This window comes from Leptinotarsa decemlineata, unplaced genomic scaffold (genome assembly GCF_025532065.1).
Source record: "Leptinotarsa decemlineata unplaced genomic scaffold, Ldec_3_MD MMD2_tig00026307_RagTag_RagTag, whole genome shotgun sequence".
Classification (NCBI taxonomy): domain Eukaryota; kingdom Metazoa; phylum Arthropoda; class Insecta; order Coleoptera; family Chrysomelidae; genus Leptinotarsa; species Leptinotarsa decemlineata.
In genome coordinates this window covers 7,547,038-7,566,763 of record NW_027412681.1, presented here as the reverse complement: position 1 = coordinate 7,566,763, position 19,726 = coordinate 7,547,038, and the positions used below count along the sequence as shown (strand labels likewise).

At 36.7% G+C, this 19,726-nt stretch overlaps 1 protein-coding gene across 2 annotated transcripts in view; it reads left to right on the top strand.

Moving 5' to 3' along the window:
* The window catches only part of LOC111508066 (O-acyltransferase like protein), a 50,755-nt gene extending 31,418 nt beyond the window's left edge, over positions 1–19,337 (top strand). For both annotated transcript variants that reach the window (XM_074181324.1, XM_074181323.1), the window contains exons 7-13: positions 524–699; positions 1,065–1,230; positions 4,540–4,733; positions 4,860–5,007; positions 6,575–6,755; positions 13,656–13,798; positions 19,090–19,337. In XM_074181324.1, the coding sequence (XP_074037425.1) occupies positions 524–699; positions 1,065–1,230; positions 4,540–4,733; positions 4,860–5,007; positions 6,575–6,755; positions 13,656–13,798; positions 19,090–19,227 (1,146 nt within the window). In that variant the 3' untranslated portion in view covers positions 19,228–19,337. The remainder of the gene's footprint in view (positions 1–523; positions 700–1,064; positions 1,231–4,539; positions 4,734–4,859; positions 5,008–6,574; positions 6,756–13,655; positions 13,799–19,089) is intronic.
* Positions 19,338–19,726: the final 389 nt, after the last annotated feature.

Sequence of the window (19,726 nt, the reverse complement as noted above, 5' to 3'; positions counted from 1 at the left end):
GGAGATTTGTCTCTCTTCTATGAATACTTTCACGGAAGGCGTTCAAGTGTTTTGGCACATTTGATTTCACCAAGAGCGGTACATATCAGAAGTAAGCGATGAACTGTGACTGCTCATCGTTTTGAAGTTCAACTCAGTACACCTCGAACGTCACTGTTCAAGGACTCTTTCATTTGGAGAACTGCCTAGAGAACGTTTTTCCAAATGGTTTCAATCTCCAGCGATTCAAATCCAAGGTGAATCGCTACTTTCGCACAGGCACCGCTCTGAGAACACCTCAAGTATTTTCCCGTAGTGCTTGTGTTTCATCCTTAGAAGAAGTGCATCATAATCAGTTGATTCATCTCCTTTTTTTCCAAAAACCAGTTTACAAGGAGCTCAGAAGGAAAAATCAACAAAATTCATGTCTCATTTTTCACTGTGTGCAAAAATTAAAAGTGAGCTCTGTAACTTGATTATCGATGAATGGAAAATAATTACTGCAAAAATTTCACATCAAACGTTGACATTCCTATACTTTCAGATGAACGACTTTCCAGACTTCGCAAGTGAATTTCCCAGACGTGGAGTATACATTTTGACATTTCATTTCATGATGTCCACTTGGATGTTGATTAATTCGATGCTTGCTAAAGTAGACAGAAATGAAGAGGTGGATTTCAAGTTTGTTATGAAATCTTTATTGAAGAGATATGTAAGGTGAGAATTGTTGATATGCTTTCTAATATCACTATTATACGTCAAAAATCTCAAAAATGTACTTGTGTCAGAAACCGATTGTACTGAAAAAAATTAATGCAATGAATATACGTTTCAACACATCACGTTAGCATCATCAGTAGATGAGGGTGATTGAAAGAGTTCTCATTGTGTTGTGTTTATTCATTATTCGAATATTCTGATGATTATTTCGTAAGAGAGTTGTTTGAATAGTCGCTGTTCATAGACCTCATTATATGAGCTGTTCCAGTGCTACCAATCAAACATAATCATTATTTGAAATTTCACTTCATTCATATAACTCAATTTCCGCATAGAAAATAACCGAAATGATTTTTTTGGAGGTTTACTCCCACTGTTGCTCTGATAGTGGGTTTCTTCGCAACATGGTTTCGTCATATACCAGCTGGTCCTTTCTGGCTTGCTGTCTGTGAAGAAACTGAAAGGTGCAGGAAAAACTGGTGGTTGAACATGTTCTTCGTTCAGAATCACATTGACCGCTACAATATGGTAAGTATACGTCATTATAAAATCCGTAACTGAAGGACACACACGAATGATTCAATTTTTTCAAAGAAAGGTTTACTCTCTCTTATGCCAAAGAAAATTTTCCGAAATGTTCCGGAAAATTTGAACATATACAGCAAAGTGAATGATTGTCTGGAAAACAGTGATACGATGGGGAACTATTTATATTTCGGGAACTGGCAACAATAATGTCAGTAGGTTTGAAATTTTTAGCATCAAGAATGTGTCGATGAACTCAGTTCTTTGTATGGTGATGAAGCACTATCAAAAACCACAGTATGTCGCTGGTATAGTGAATTCAATCGTGGTCGTAGTTCGGTCGCCGACGAATTCCGTGGAGGTCGTCTAAAATCGGTTATTGTGCAACAAAACATCGATGCAGTGCTTGAACTGATAATGAAAGATTGTCATGTGACATATTGTGAGAGGAAAACCCAGGTCATTCGCCTCACTCATGGATACCTCATTGCCGGCGACACCAGCACTATGTGTGAAGTGAGCGACTCTTCCAAAGAAAGACTAACTCATGGCATCCCGCCTTCAATCAACGCCTTAGGACCTGAGTGTTATATTGAAAATATTGTAAAATTTTTAGAAAATGTCAAATTTTTAAACCTTATATAGGGTGTCAACAGACGATTCTTTAGGTAATTATTTTAAGACGAAATATTCATTTAAACATGGGGCCGCAAATCCTTCGTTCTCAAGATACAGGGTGTTAAAATAAAAATAAAATAAAAGTTATTCGTAAATATCTTAAATATCCTTCACCAAATTTTGTTGTAATTTTACAATGGTATTCATAACATTAAGGGATCTGAGTTAGCCTGACCGTGATTCAATTTATTGAGTCCAGTGGCTTCTCGAGCGGGTTTTGAACGAATATTTTTGACTTAAAAATGTACGCCACTGACTTATGTGCAATTTTCATCATTTCTTCGGATTGAGCAATCAGAAATACAACTTTTTTGCCTCCTGAATTTTTTCCGTATCTTGCTTAGTTTTTGAGAAAAAAAAGTCGACCTAATTGCATATCCCTGGACCTCACAAGGAATAATATGGGGAATTGAATGTTTCTTTTGGAAATTATTATTTTTACAATTTTTCATTACTAATTATGTAACAATAACAACAAATATTAAATAACATTAACATCTAGACTAACGAATTGCACTAAATTAAGTTGGAAATGGCCTCCTTCGGCTTCAATACAACCGTCTAGCCGCCGCATCATTGAATTTCGCACTCTTCTGAAAAAACCTGGCGTATTTTTTATTATGTCACATGAATTAATAATTTTATTTCGTAAATCCTCTTCCCTTTGAATAGCAGTTTTGTATACCAACGTATACCTACACTAAAGTGTGATGGAGCACCATCGTGCATGTACCACATACGGAATCTTTCCTTGACTGGAATTTCTTCTAAAAGTAAAACAAATTCTAAAAATCTTCGGTATTCTTCTCCATTAAGTCTAGGTAGTGAGGCCCAATGAGATGGTCACCGACAATTCCAACCCAAATATTAAGAAAAAACTTTTCTTGAAAATTATTTTCTATCAAAGCGTGTGGATTGTTTTCGGCCCAAATGTGATTGTGGTGGAAGTTAATAATTGAATTGCGAGAAAAACAAGCTTCACCTTTAAACAATATTCAACTCAGGAAACCTGGATTCCTTCTTATTTTGCCACGTACACCATACAAACTAATCGGCTTCGTTAAGAAGCTGGGTGTATGTGGTCGAGTGTGAATGGGTGTGAGCCACAATTTAACCTTTGTGGGTTGCAGTGGAGGGTCGAATAGGTCCACTCACTTTAGACCTACGGTGTTGTTTTCGAACAATTATGAACAAGCAATGACGAGTAACTTCAAGATTGACCGTACGACCATGTGGCAAGAACACATGATGCAGTAAACCACGGTTATTGGAGAAAACAGTAAGCAAAACTTTGACATTTGATCGAACATTTGGTCTTGGCTTTCCTGGACTCTTCCATTGGGACGATTGGACTCGGGTATCGTTGTCATAACCATGTACCCATGATTCGTCACCAATTATAACTCTTTCAAGCGAATCTGGATCGCCGTAGACGTCATTCAATGAATACCATGCGATGCTCGTGTGACGGTTTTTTTTTTTGGTCAAAATTCTATTTTGGAATGAACTTCGCTGTTACAAGCGTCATGCTCAAAATGTCCGGAAAATGTACATGAAATGAGCCAACGACATCTTCAGCAACTCCTCTAATTGTAATTTAACGAATTTAGATAACAATTTTCTTCACTTTCTCAACATTTTCATCGGTTGTTGATGTGCTGGGGCTTGTACCACTTGTAAACATTCTCCTGATTCAGAATACAATTACCGTATGCCACTGGCAACATTTCAAGTGTCTTGAGCACTCAATTCCATTTTTACACAAAATTTGATGAAAATTATCTGATCCGTTTATTTCGATAACAGAAAATCATCGAACACGCAAAACACATGTTTTTATGCATCTCACCAACAAACTGAACATGCTAAACAGCAGAAACTGTGAACATATATTCAAGACAAGTGTACCAACATAAAAAATAAAAAAGTCGTAGTCAGCGAAATTCAAACAGTAACCTCATTATTTGAACAGAGCTCCTACATTCATTTCTTTAAAATATCTGTACTTCTCTGAGTTACCATTTTTCAGGACCTTGATTATTCCAATAATAATCTAACTCAATTACAGAGGTGGAAAAGTCTTTCAATTGGAAAACAAAACTTTTTACAACATGCATCGGCATTTATATTTTTTTTTACATCGCTGATATTCAGCTGATGTGTAGTGGTACGTTTTTTCCCGTGGGTTGACCAATAATTGGCTACACTAAACAATAATCAAACTCAACTCTATTCCACTTCAAATACAACAAACACTTCAACTAAAACTTCAACTATTATTCGAATGTCTATGGCCTTACTAGATCGCTTCGCGTACTGCACTGTAACTTCCACTTGACTGTGTCGATAGGCTCGTGGATAGTGTTTATATATCGTAATCGAATGCGGTAGAAAATTCGCCGGAGTTCCATCTAAGTTGGTAGCATTATTGTCGTTACATCTAGAGCGGCAGTGAACATCGTTGATTCGCGCGCTCTTAGCTATGTCACAATTGGTTTATGGCTACCAGTGGCGGCCGGCGTTATTTTCTTCAGGGCATGAATTGCATCAGTGGTATTGAATGAATAATGAAATATTCTGCACTTCAGTTATCTTCTGAAATCCAGGCAAGTAACATTTGGTTTTCTTTCACAGTGTCACATTGTCAGTTGGTTCCTCGCTGTGGAAATGCAGTATTATATAATCGCATCATTATTGTTGATGATTCTACTGAAGAATAGACACAGGATTCTTCCTGTTATTGGATTCCTCATAGTTTTAAACATGTTCTTCACTTTTCTTGACCACCGCAGACATGGATATCCCTCTACATTGTCTTCTAAACCAGAGTGAGTATTACATAATGGGGGGAGGTTTTCATGAAATGAACATATTAGGGCATACAAAGTCTCAAGTCGACACCACCCTGTTTCATTAATAATGATGAAAACAATCACTTTGAACTTGGTTTCCAGAGAGGTTTTCAGAGTCTTGTTCAATAAGAGGCCTCAATGGCATGATCACTTCGCCAGTTATCATGCTAGCGCTGCTGGTTCCATACTTGGACTGGGATTTGGATACGTTTACTATGAGACTAGGGATAAAACAATCTTTACCAAAAAGGTGAGTTACCATTTTCGTGGTTTTGAACTGCTTACGCATTATATACTGCTTCTGTCATTTCCTCAGAGTAGCTTTCTCAATTCATGCATTATTCATTTCATACATTACATTTGTGAAAGCATTCGATTATTTCGATGCAAAATTGAATAAAGGAGTAAAACTTTTCCAGAAACCTATAGTTCAGAAGTTATTTAGGAAAAACAGAAAAAATAGACGAAATCTAAGGATTATTGTAGTACCAGAGTTACCATTCAAAATTTTGTACAAAATCTGATACCAGAATTAATAAAACTGATATTTAAAAAAAAATCCGTTTAAAATTTGTTTTCTCGTAAATCAGCTGTCGCCCCCATACGAACGACAACTCTCAGAAGTTGAGAAACTTCTGCTAGCTGAGGACTAACGAGGTCTTACCTTTTAACAGATAGAGATCATGTTGCGAACATATTTGGGGACAATTTCTCTTCAGTGGTAGAAAATAGCTTATGCCCGTTAACGAATGTGAAATTGACGCAGTAATTAACAGTCTGAAAAATAAAAAAGTACAGGAATTGATAATATATCAGTGAGAATTTTAAAAGGAATTAAGTTACACATTTCAATACTTTTAGCTCATTTGTTGAATCTATCAGTCACAAGTGGCAAATTTCCTTCAATTCTAAAAACAGCCATGATCATACCAGTTCATAAGAAGAACGATACATCGGATACTATCGTCCCGTGGCCCTGCTGAGCATTTTCTCAGAAATTTTTTGAAAGGTTATAAATGAGAGAATATTAAGGTTTAAGATCCTGTCCGATTCTCAACATGGTTTTTGCAAAGGCAAGTCCACTCAATCAGCTACTTGGAGATTCTTAGAAATCATATACGCTTCTTTAGATAGTGGTAATCATGTTGCAGGAGTATTCTTCGATCTGTCACTAGCGTTCGATTGTTTAAATTTTAAATTCACCTGTAATGAATATGCTCTCACTCTTTTCGCAGATGACACGTCTTCAGCTGTATCAGCAGAGAGTCAGGAGGAATTAAAATCAAAAACAGAGGAATTAATATCACTTAGTATCTTTCTTTAATTTCTGTCGAATATAATTCAATATTCAGCATGGTATTAGCCGGGGAAGTAGTTATTTTTCGTTAGGCATTCACCAGAACATACTGTGGTAGAGATGCGTATTTCGAGATTTTATTCAGAAATATTTATTTTCTTATTTGAGAACAAGTACATTCCTATACAATATTTAACATATGAACTTATGCATATACAAATACGCATATTTACATACATAACTGAATAGAATCAGAAATAAACCATTCATTTCGCAAACATTCTGAAATTAAAAACAAACTGTTTTGAACTAAACATGATTTTGTATCTCTCTTGAATTTATTGGAATTTAGAAAACATTTGATAGCGTTATCATCAAAAGCACTGAAATTAATGCGTTTTTATATAAATATTGTTCAACCACGCTATCTAGATCCATTCAATAGGTTAGAGGTATAAAACTTCTACAACTGTTTGAAATTTTTCAGCTCACTTTTTCATTAACGATATTTAATTTTCAGATTCATGTTATCTTGTGGTGGATTCTATCACTCGGCTTCCTAGGATTAGTTTCCTTTTTCCCTTCATTTTACAATGTAGACCAAACTCCCACTCATTCCGCCATCTGGGTAGCTTTAACCCGACCTCTGTACGCTGCAGGAATGGGGCTTCTAGTCTTAGGGATGGCACATGGCCAAGGGGGTGAGTACCACAATATTCAAAAATCTTTCAATAATCAATAGTGATGTCAATAATCAGTTCTGAATATTCAAATTTTTTCAAGTTTCACCTTGAGTTTACAGACGAATATATTCAAAAAATTCGCAGAATACAACTTTCCATCTATGTACTGAAAATTATGGAAACCTCTTTACAAAAATATGTATATCATGTACAACAGGAATCCAAAAAGATTTTTCCCAAACAATGATCTCTCCTAAAATTATACCCCTTTCAATTAAAACAATTATTCAATTTAGAACTTCTCTTCCGTCTAATATCAATTCATCTAACAGCATCATCAATATGTAAAAACTGATAATTCAATTCAATACTTTCTATTCGAAAACTAATAATTATTCAGTTAACTAGTTTAATGATCCAATAATTTTTCTGAAGAGGGGTTGGTTGGGTTAATGGATCAATTTTTTCTTTAAAAAAAACAATTGATTTCTTGCCGACGTTTCGAATTGAATTAAATTCTTCTTCAGGGTTCGAAAGGTAGTTTCTTCGTGTTTATAATAGTACTATTTAAAAAACCATCAGACATATCATATAATAATAATAATAATATGAGCAGAGAGGGTCGAAAAGCGGGAGATCGCTGGATGTAAAGAGAACCTGCTCATCGATAGATGTGTAACGCAGGACTCGTAACCTGTGTATGGCCTGAATCGATTACCGCAAGGCATTTGATACAACATCGCATGAGCTCATCTTGCATTTGCTCAGATGCCTTGCGGTACCCGACAAAATAGTGAGATACCACTGATACCCCTCTGGCGAACTCGCTTCACCATAACATCTAGTCAAGCCAGAGTCCAAACAGGGTGGGTCACTGGAGTGGCCTCTGGAGAGAAAGATCTCCATCAGTCCTTGAGAGAATAGACAAATATGTAATGGTCCATCTCAAAAGAGGACGGTGCGGAGACTACGGAGAGGATGTGCAGCTCGTAGATGGAAGCATCCTACATCATTTGGATGCCGGAGAGACGTATACTTACCTCGGGGTGGAACAACGCCACTCACAAGAGTTAACAGCTGTGAAGAAATCTCTTCGCGGCAAGTATCAGCACAAACTTCGACAGATCCGGTCATTCAAACTGTCGGGGAAGAACAAAGTTGCTGCAACAAATATGCTTGCCGTTCCAATCTTACTCGACACGTTTGGAGTAGTGAAGTGGACTCGGGAGGAGCTGTATCAACTCGACGTAAAGACCTGAAAAATGATGCATCTCTATAGAAGTTTGCATCCCAAATCGTCCGTTCCACGGTTGTACTTCCCCTAACAACAAGGAGGCCGTGTACTTTCGAGTTTGAAGTGTCTACATGACAGAATGGTACTGGATGTAGTCTGTAAAGTCGTCAGGAGTTCAGATCCCTTCTCTGCATGGTCCGCGACCATGAGAGATCAGGAATTGGAGCATTTCTCTTAAGGGGAGCTGCCCGAGCAGCTGATGAACTCGGTTTAGGATAAGCCAACGCATGGGGTCTTCAATAACATTGAAGACCTTGGCTTATCAAAGCGCCTGACTTTCGCTTTTCTCAGCTCGAGTGGGCTGAAGGCGGGAACTGAGGGGTTCATCATGGTTTGCCAGGATGGTGTTTTTAACACCTCAGTCTACCGCAGTCGCGTGATGGGTATATAGGTTCCTGACACAAGGTGCAAGGCCTGCCGCGAGGCCTCCGATACCCTGATGCACTTGCTAGCAGCATGTCCATATCCATCGACATAACGCGGCCCTAAGAGTGTTATATTACCATCTACGGCACTCTTACGGTATTGACGAGACACCGGTGTTGACCTACGCTCCGGGGGATATTGAATCCGTTGTGGGGAACGAGAAATGCCGAATTAATTGGAACTATTCGTTCCCCACCCTCAGGCTCATACATCCTAATAAGCCTGATGTAGTCCTTCTCGACCACCATAGCAAGACGATATTGGTCGTGGAGTTTTTAGCTCATGGTGAGACGGATATCGTCCGGAAAGAGGAGGAAAAACGGATTAAATATCGAGAGTTTCTCTTCGAACTCCGCAGACTCTATCCAGACCACTGTGTCAAGATGGTTGTTCTGATTTTATTGGAGTCCTTGGTGGAATGATGCCCTCCCTACTCTCAAATTTTAAAATCATACCGGCCTACTGCACTAATGCAGAAGTCTTAGCCGGGCAGATGCAGATGCTCACTGCGCTTGCTCAGGGCATATGATTTTCGGACCCAATTATCACATACCCCATGGTGTGGGGAGTGGTCATTGATTGATAAGGCTGACGCGCTCTCCCGAATGTATCGGAGCTTCGGGGAATAGGGACTGACCAGCGCATACTTCGGTAAAAATAATAATAAAAAAAATTTCATCAGTTCGGACTTCCATTGTCTAATATAATATAAATTGATTTGAAATCCCTGAAAAAAATAAAAAGATTAACCGAAAATAACAATTTTATCAAAACAAAAAACTGAAATTACAATAAAATAACATACAAGCTACAACCAGAAAATAAAAATTGAAATATTCATAAAAGCTGAAAATTAAAAAATATTATTAACAAAAACAAAAAATAAAAATTAAAATTGAAAGATTCCAAACCATTCAGGGATTTCAAATCAATTTATATTATATTAGACAATGGAAGTCCGAACTGATGAAATACACCACGAAGCATTGTCAACCACCTTCAAGCAAATAATAATAATGATCGGACCCAATGATCACTTACCACACGGTCTGGGGAGTGGTCATTGATTGATAATGCTGACGTGCCCTCCCGAATGTATCGAAGCTTCGGGAGATAAGGCCTGACCAGCACACACTACGGTGAAAAAAAAAATCATAATAACAATAATAATTTTTACAGTGATAATTTATAAATAATACAAATACATGGAATGAACAAAATGATACATATTTGAAAAAAATAAAAACATTGCAAGTACAAACTTCCGAGACAACTCCAACAAGAAAAGACATGCATGAAACATTCGTTGAAAAACAATTTAATTGAATTCGAAACGTCATCAAGAAAACAATTGTTTTTTTTTATAAAAAATTGATCCTGTTACCCAACCAACCCTTCTTCAGAATAATACTTAATCACTGTTATTCTTGAAATCAGGAATGGTAATATTTGAATTTCCACCTTTTTACCATCAAATAATTACATTTTGGATATGCCGGTGTGGCCAAGAACAAAAAAGACTATAATAAGATGTGTAGGGTAGGTAGGGTAGGTCTTGAGTAAGTGGGTCTATTCGACCCTCCATCGCAACCCATAAGGGTTTATTGTGGCTCACACCTATTCACACTCGGCCAAATAAACCCAGCTTCTTAACGAAGCTGATGAGTTTGTATGGTGAGTGGTTTTTCAGGTCAGATGTTGAGAGTACGGATCTGCCGAACTCAAAGAACCTGATTCGGTCCCCAGCGGGGTAGGCACAAAGTATATGCTCTGCAGTCATTTACCAGACAGAGGCGACACACACTGTCTTCCGACAGTCCAAGTCTCTGCATATGATGATTCAAATGACAATGACCTGTAAGAAGGTCTGTTAAACATCGTAGTTCATCCCTACTGTAGTCCAACAACTGTTTGGAATCAAGCTTCGAAGGGTAAATAAAGGCCTTGGAGTGAGCCAATCCTGGAAGATTCTGCCAGAAGTCCATAACTTTTCTTGCCATCCAGGTGTTCAGTGTTTGTTTGCCAAAGCCCAAAGCGATGCCTATGACAGTTTCTGGTCCAATGAAGCCGCTTGCAGCACCCTCCTTTGCAAGAGAGTCAGCAGTTTCATTGCCTTCCAGGCCAGTATGGCGAGGAATCCAGACCAGAGACAATCTGTTTAGTCTTCCTATCGAGGAGAGTCTTTTTTGGCAGTTTGCTACCAATTTAGACGTAACTCGGTAGGAGCCAAGAACTTCCAACGCCGCTTGACTGTCCGAGAATATTTTAATTGACTTGTGAGTGAGGTGGGATTTATCCAATCTCTCCGCACACAATTCAATAGCGTAAAATACAGTCGCATAAGTTCATAGGCAGGTAGATAACTCTGTCCTGGGTCTGCGACTGAAAACACCTGCACCAGAACCGGAAGGTGTTTTTGATCTATCTGTGAACCAACAACTATCTGGTCTCAATATTTCCTTCTCCCGCAGGATAAGATATGTACTACAATAAGATATGTACGAATGAGAAATATTAATGAATCTGCACCAAATAGGTCTGTTAAAAAAATAGGGTGGATTTTCTTTTTTATTAAATAATGTTCATTCATTCATCACTTTTCATTTTGTCCCCTTCAAAATATTCCCACTCCGAAATCATACTTTTGTCGACGTTTTTTCTTCACTTTGAAGCAGTTCTGGTATGCACTTTTTGATATGTCTTTGAGCGATTCGGTTTTTATCTTCTCAATCTATAGATACTTCTCAATCTATAGATACGAAGTGTTCAAGTGACTTGACACATTTGATTCCACCAAGAGAGGTACATATCAGAAATATGCGACGAACTGTGGAGGCTCATCGTTTCGAGGTTCAACTCAGTACACCTCGAACTTCACTGTTCGAGAGCTCTTTTATCAGGACTGCGTTTTTTTCTCATAAACGCTACTTCCGGTATCGCTCTGAAAGCACCTTATGGATTTTCCCGTGGCGCAAAACGCTATTCTATCATGAGTCTCGAGTCTCTTGGAAACAGAACAAGTCGCAGGGGGGCAATTCTGGTGAATACGGTGTCTGAGGCATGATAACGGTGTTGTTTTTGGACGAACAAGTTATAACGAGTGATGCAAAAGCTACGAATTGTTTGTCACAATACTGGACGTTTTCTTTGTATTGCTTCTTGTCAGTGGCGCGATACGACCATGTGACAAGAACTCTTGATGTACCTACTACGCCACAGTAATTGAAGGCAACACTGGGCCAAACCTTGACATTTGATGGATTTTAGCGTGCTTTTTAGGTCTTGACTCTCCTTGGCTCTTCCATTGGGACGATTTGACATTGGTCTGATATCACAACATCCTCAGCAACTTCTCTAATAGTAATTTCACGATTCTTCATAACAATTTACTTCACTTTCTCATCATTATCTTCGATTGTCAATGTGCTGAGGCATCCTGAACGAGCGTCGTCATTCACATCTTCTCGACCTTCTGTGAAGAGCCTGTACCTCTTGTAAGCATATGTCTGACTCAGAGTGCAATCATCATGTACCACTATCAACATTTAACGTGTTTTTACAAAAAAATTGTTGCAAATTATTTTACCTATCTCTTTCGATGCAGAAAATCGCCAAACACCCAAAACGTTTCTAATATTTTTGCTTTTCACCAACAAACTAAACATGCTAAACAGCTGAAAGTTTGAATATATCTTCGAGACGAATGTAATTTTAAAAAATCACTAATGAATTGTACATAACCTGTGAAATTTCAACATTTACCTTATTTTTTTAACAGACCCCGTATGATAACTGACGCTAATAACAAATAAACAGAATAGCCAACATAAAAAAAATATTTGTTTGAAGGTGACTGACAATGTTTCATGATGAATTTCACTAGTTCGGACTTCCATTATCTACTATATAGGAAGGAACTAGACATCATCAAAAATGATCTTCAACGGAATGGCTACTCCAAAGCGATGGTAGAAAAGACTTTAGCTAGAAGACAACAGGAGCCTCGCAAGGAAGAGAAGCCGTCACAACCAGTGCTTGCACTTCCCTACATCAGAGGATTATCGGAGAGGATAAGAAGAATTGGTTCCAAGTACAACATCAGAACCTGCTTCAGATCCGGTAATACTATCCGTAGCAGCCTCACGAAAATCGGGCCACCAAACGCGGACTGCGATTCCAAGAATTGCATTTACCGGATACTCTATGAGTGCGGAAAATCCTATATTGGTGAAACTAAGAGGCCATTGAATGTTCGCATTGCCGAACACAAGAAACACACACAGCGAGGGGAAACCAGCAAATCAGGAATAGCAGACTATGTTTAGACCCATCAACACTACATCGAGTGGTCCCAAGCTGAGATCTTGCACAGAGAGGAACATTGTTTTAGGAGAAAATTCAAGGAAGCCGCATACATGTTGTCCAACAACGTATTCAGCCAAGCCAGCGTAGAAATACGCAACATATGGAAACCCAGCATCAAGCGAAAAATGGCCAACTCCCGCCAAAACGGTCATCTCCCACGGAACCAGTGAAGCGGAAAATGAAAAGCGGGGATAAGTGAAAGTACTCGAACGACCTATAAATAGTCATCTCTCGGAGGAATCAGTCCAGTCATCACCCGAAGACGATTGTAGATACTAACAATCGAAACGTCGTGAACTAACGTAACTTGGAATCTCTCCACTTATTATTTTTATTTTCTTTTTTCTTTTCTTTATTTTTATTCATTCAATTGTTCTATTTTTACTTGTATTTTATTTCACTATTATTTCATTTCAGGTTTATTTTGGTTAATATAATTCTTATTTTCAGCTATTCATCTTTAATTCTTCTTTTTTAGTCGTTTCAGGGATTCCAAATCATTTTATATAGTAGACAATAGAAGTCCGAACTAGGGAAATTTATAGAAAAAATGCATATGCATTCACATACAAACAATCCCTTCACGTATTCTGTTTATTTGACCAGTGTCATTAATCTGAATCATCAAAGATGCAATCAAAAACGCGAATCAACGTAACGAATAATTAGTATTTGATCTCAATAATTCACACTAATTGCTACATTATATCAATTGTTGAACAATTATGAACACGCAAATTTTATTTTCCTTATAAAAAGACTGAAAATGCGTTTCAACTATTTTTTTTTAGTTTTCGAAAATGTTTTTCTGAAATAATAAATTTAATTTTCAGGTTACCTGAGAAGAATGTTAGAATGGGGCCCACTCAATGGTTTAGCCAAATTATCATACTGCGTTTATATCGGTCATACAGTTTTCCAAAACATCAGAGTAGGAATGATGAGAACCCCGGAATTTGTTAACCAGTACACATTTGTGAGTTGATGTTTCACTAGATTTGCTTTATATTAGAAATAAACATTCCACCACTTTCGAATTTTGACAAGACCAAAATGTCTTGATAACAAATGATTCACCCAAACTAGAGGCGAAAAAGCCTTACATGGCTGAATCTAATGTATCATCATTCATTGCTAACTCACAGATTCTCTCATATGGATAGTTTGCTGGGGTCATCAAGGTGAGAATATTATGCCCTCAACATCCAACAACCTCAGTATCGATTAATCAACTGTAGTATGACATTATGACTGCCGTAGAAGATATTCCTGAAGATGGTTCACAGGTACGAGTTGCATATTCCTGCCTGTTTATCACAGGTTACCTGACAGACTCAGAAGACTGTTTCCTGGCTGATAGTAGCATATAAACAATGTGTAAAAGCCAAATGGAATAAATTCATTATTTCGGTTTCTGTACATATTTGAAAAAAATCCCGAAACACGTCAAATGTAAATTATAATTTGGCATTCTTCAACGTAAAAATGCTACCCCTACTTTCAACCCCCTTCGAATGACAGGCACAACCTCCAATGTTTCAAATGGGAAGTATAGGTTTGTGATATATCGTTTGGAAGGTATCTTCATTCTCTAGTCAAAAATATTATCGCTTTAAAGTTTATTGCAACAATGAAGATAAAATAAATTAAAATCATGTGGTTACCGAAATTCGATAAAATACACTCAAAAACTAAAATGTAATGCAGAACGTAATGAAATGTGGAATACGAAAAAGAACTATGTATGTTAATGAAGTAGATATTCAAAATATTCACCGCGAACATCCTAATCTCAGATAAAACTGTCTTCTAACAGTATTCAACATATCAGGCGTGACCGACCGAATCGCAAGAGTTATTGGTTCTTTCAAGTCATTCAAATCTGAAGGTTTAGTTCTGTACATATTGCTAATGATGAAAGATCAGGTGATCGCGCTGGCCATTCAATAGATCCTCCCTACCCTATCCACCGATTGGGAAATGTATCAAAGTATTGCCGTACATGAATTAACTTGGTAATGTGGTGGTGCTCCATCCTGTTGAAACCATATCGTATTCACTGAAACTTGAGGGTTTCCTGGATCAGCATTAAATTTGCTAAACTTGGAATGACATCATTTTGAAGTAGGTAGTGCCAAATAATTATCGCCATTCAAGTTGTCCTCAATGAAAAAGAGACCAGTGATATGGTTTCCTACAATCCCTGCCCAAACATTAACCTTTTGAGGGTATTGTGTGTGTTAAGAGACAAAGTACATAACGTAAGTAAAAAACATAACGTCTTCTAATTGGACGATATTGTTATTCAACATGTCCATCATTTATTCAAAAAAATAAGGTCTTCTATCAGAATCGTCTTCCATGGGCTCCTGAGTAGGTATCATTTGGTAAATTTTCGTTATGTGGACACCCGGCGATTTTGAAAAAATTTTTGATTGTACTTACGTATTTTGATGCGTAGATTACGAATCCGAAAGAAAAAAGCGGCGCTCTCCCTTATTTAAAAAGTTACGGCCCTTCAAAGTTCAGAAAAGGGCAACTTTTCAGCCTTCTTTTTCACTAAATAAACTATTCAAAAACACAAGCATTTATTCACTAGGTCACCTTTACACCTTATTCCTCCTTCTTTAACACTTTTCACTTCAATAATCAACATTTTTCTTATGAAAAACTTAATTTAAAAACGAATGCTTCTCCTGGTGACATTATTCTATTTTTAGGTTAGTTACTAGTGACATTTCAGAAAAAAGCGGTTGGTATTTGCCGTCGCCTACTATTTCAAATTCGTAATACACCACCAAAAACCAATTTACGATCTAAAGAATGAAGGTAAAAAACATTTGAATTACTTCAGGAATATGGACTGCATCAATCGTACCAACCATATCATTAACCTTAAAAACGTAAAATACAGTGATATGTAACCAAAAAGCAGCTCCGTACATTTTTTAACATTTTTTAACATTTTTATAAGAAAAATGTTGATTATTGAAGTGAAAAGTGTTAAAGAAGGAGGAATAAGGTGTAAAGGTGACCTAGTGATTAAATGCTTGTGTTTTTAAACAGTTTATTTAGTGAGAAAGAAGGCTGAAAAGTTGCCCTTTTCTGAACTTTGAAGGGCCGTAACTTTTTAAATAAGGGAGAGCGCCGCTTTTTTCTTTCGGATTCGTAATCTACGCATCAAAATACGTAAGTACAGTCAAAAATTTTTTCAAAATTGCCGGGTGTCCACATAACGAAAATTTACCCAGCTGTTTCTTTTTCTGCCCCACATGACCAAGCTGTGACATACAAAACAAGTTGACATGGTGTTTTAAACTAACGTTGCCACGGAAATTATTTACAGTTGCTTTAAAGAATACCATCTACAGAGGACATTACTATGGTTTTCGCTTAATTTCTTTTTATCAATACCTCATCATGAAAAAAGTTTTGAGTATATTGCAATAAGTTTCGAGTGTATTTTATGGAATTCCGGTAACTACATGATTTTAATTTACTTTATCTCAATTGTTGCATTGAACTTGAAAACGGTAACATTTTTTAATAGAGAATGAAGAGACCTTACAAAGGATATATCACAAGCCTATATTTCCCGTTTGAAATATTGGAGGTTCTACCTGTCATTCGACGGGGGTTGAAGGTAGGGGTAGCATTTTCCGTTGAAGCTCGTCAAATTATAAAATTAAATTTGACGTGTTTCGAGATTTTGTTAAAATATGCACCATAACCGAAATACTGAATTTATTCCATTTGGCTTTTGCACACTGTACCTATATAGTACCCTGACGAACGAGATTCTTCCAAGGCGGCTTTCATTGACTGCATTTTTGTAAAAACTTTTTCCACACCAGAACAAAACACTAGGCGTATTTCGCTAATCAAGAATAGAATGATATAGTTTATTGATAATGTTGTTTACGTTTATTTACGTTTGTGGTGGTGCATTTCGTTAGTTTGTCTAATATGATATTAATTGATTTGAAATCCCTGGAAGAATAAAAAAAATTAAACAGATTAGCTGAAAATAACAGTCCCACCCGAAGACGATTGTGGATACTAATAATCGAAACGTCGTGAAATAACTTGGCTTTAAATCTTTCAATTTTTAATTTCCATTTCTTGGTAATTGTTTGAATTTCAATTGTTGCTTGTATTTTATTTCACTGTTATTTCAGTTTTTTTGCTTAATATAATTGTTATTTTCAGCTAATCTGTTTAATTCAATTGAACAATAAAGTTTTATTAAAACAACGATAAAAATAAAATAAAAACAACAATAAAAATTAATTGGCACTCCGGGGCGACTTCATTGATTCCAGTGGCGCATTTGCTTTTTCAGCTGCAGGAAAACCCGGAAAAACCTACAGCACCACATCATCTGAAGATCTTGATCTAACAATGTCCTCTCTCTTAAAAAACAAAATGTAGCGTGTCTCCAGAGGCTCCAATAAATTCAATGCATCGCCAGAACACTTCGTGACACGACTATCGTCAAACTTAAACCAGTCCGTTTCTTCTTTGACCAAGGCGTAATAATGACCAAACTCAACGCCAGAACCACAGTGAACAATGACTGCATGAATATTATAATAGTGGTCTGCCAGGTTCAAATGTTCATCTATTTCGAACCTTCCAAAGAGTTTCTTGCTTCCGTTAGAGGTTGAGTCTTGTTTAAAAATCATCAGTGTTAGATTGACTGGAGTCTCAGCTATACTCGTTTCCTTATAACAGTCAGTTAGTTGGGCGCATGTTTGACAATACAGTCGATCATCACCTGTTAAAAATTCCATTTTCAGATGATTTAACAATAAGCTTTGCACATACTGGTTATTAGTCGTATTAGGAAAAGCTAGAAGAAGTTCCAGAAATTCACATAAGTTTTCGGTACTTCTTGAACATTTACCACAAAGTAAACAAGTGAGGATTTTTCCAGCAAAAGATTTACAAACACAAGACGAGATGGGTTGTACGGAATCATTCAGTCCAGAGCGGTCAGGAGTATTGATTTTGCTATTGTTTTGCTCACGAAGAGTATTCAACAAGAACCCCAAGAATTCGGAACAATCCTCTTGTTGTCCTAATTCAATTGATTCTTTCGGGAATTTCAAATCATTTTATAACATATTAGACAATGGAAGTCCGAACTATAAAATGTATTGAGTTTTACATTAGTCGAAAACAAAATTAAAACAAGCTGAAGGTGAAGCTAAAATACATTCAAAGAGTTTAAATTTTGATATAATGTTATCTGATATAATTTCGATCTATGTTAACCCTGATGTTATCGCTGAGATACTCGTCATAATTATAAACAGCCTTGCTGATCAAATAATTTTTTTAACTATTTCTAGATTCCTGCTACCTCAGGCTCTTTATTCGTATGTCTTCTTTTCTCCTTGTTTTATGGTTATATATTGTATTAGAGCTCTATACCAATTCAGATTGTCTTAAATGTCTTGAACATATAATATACTATATCTCTCTCTGTCTCTCTCTCGATGGAGTGGTAACTCCAACTCTAACTTCAGCACAATAGACCAAGTTAATAAGAACACGTAGGTACTGCTCTTAACTAGAGGTCAAATACTCTGAATGAGGAGAGTGTCCCCATACAACAGTGTACCGCGTACTTCATCTAGATTCTGTAGCACATTTCATATTCCGGTTTTCAATACACTGCATCATTTTCATTCTCCCATAACTACTATATCTAGAAGTGTTAATAATACTCCTAGTGTAGATATATTTTTTCTAACGTTCAAACAATTCAGAAAAGAAATTCTTCGTTTCATTAAGAATTGATCTTACTATATATATAATTATCATATTTCTAATTGTATACACCTGTAAATGGGCATTTGGTCCTGCTGGATATATTGAATAAATAAATAAATACTCGTATGGCATAAGTACATGAGGATGAAATGCTCATGTACTTATAACAGCATGAAATGCCATTATACATACACTCATGGCAATCCAACTTCAGAGTGTTGTCTGAAAGGACTTCAAAAAAATTCAACAGAGTTTGGACATGATGCTTACTTGGTAAGCGAAACACGCGTCTAGGGTGTTTTATTCTGGTGTGTAAATTTTACCTATCAAGTTGGAACCAGCGCCCAAAAACAAATCATTCGTACTTTGGTTCTTTCATATCATGATTTTGTTCAGGCCATCTGCATTTATATTTAGGAATATTCCTAATCACTTCGTTGCATTTTCTGTTATCATTTGAGTCCATACTAATGATATTTAATTTTCCAGGTGACGCACATGCTATCAGACGTCGCGATAGCTTTCCCTGCAGCTGTTTGGCTCACCCTATTCTTTGAAATGCCGTCCAATGAATTAGCAAATATGATGTTCAAAGTCAAAAAAAACGTCGAAAAAAAGAAGAACTGAGTACTGCCCATATCGAATCTCAAGAGTACAATCATAATGAAAACCAAATATACAAATTATGTTCAATTCTTTTTTTCAAAAATTTTGTTGTATTAAAAGCATTCAGAATTTGTTTTCAGTTATTTACCCTTTTTTTTTAATTTCACCAAATATCTCGTTAAGCCATTATATTCAAAAATTATTCAGTTTCTTCAGTACAAGATCCGGAATAAGAAATTTGAACCCCCATCTATTATTTGACGGTGGCAAATATGATGATAACATGTCAGAAAGAATACGAGTAAGCATTGAAAAAAAAATATTTCTCAAAAATTCACCTTGAATACTTAAAAAAACACCTCCGTCAGCTCTCAGCTCCTGATGATCTGAAAAAATTTCTTGAAAAGCCTTTACACAAAAAATAGATCTGAGTGGAATTTATGATTATATGAAAGTTTCTCTGCTCTGCGGTTTATCCAAATTGATAGAAAAAATAATAGCAAACGATTTTTGGAAACTA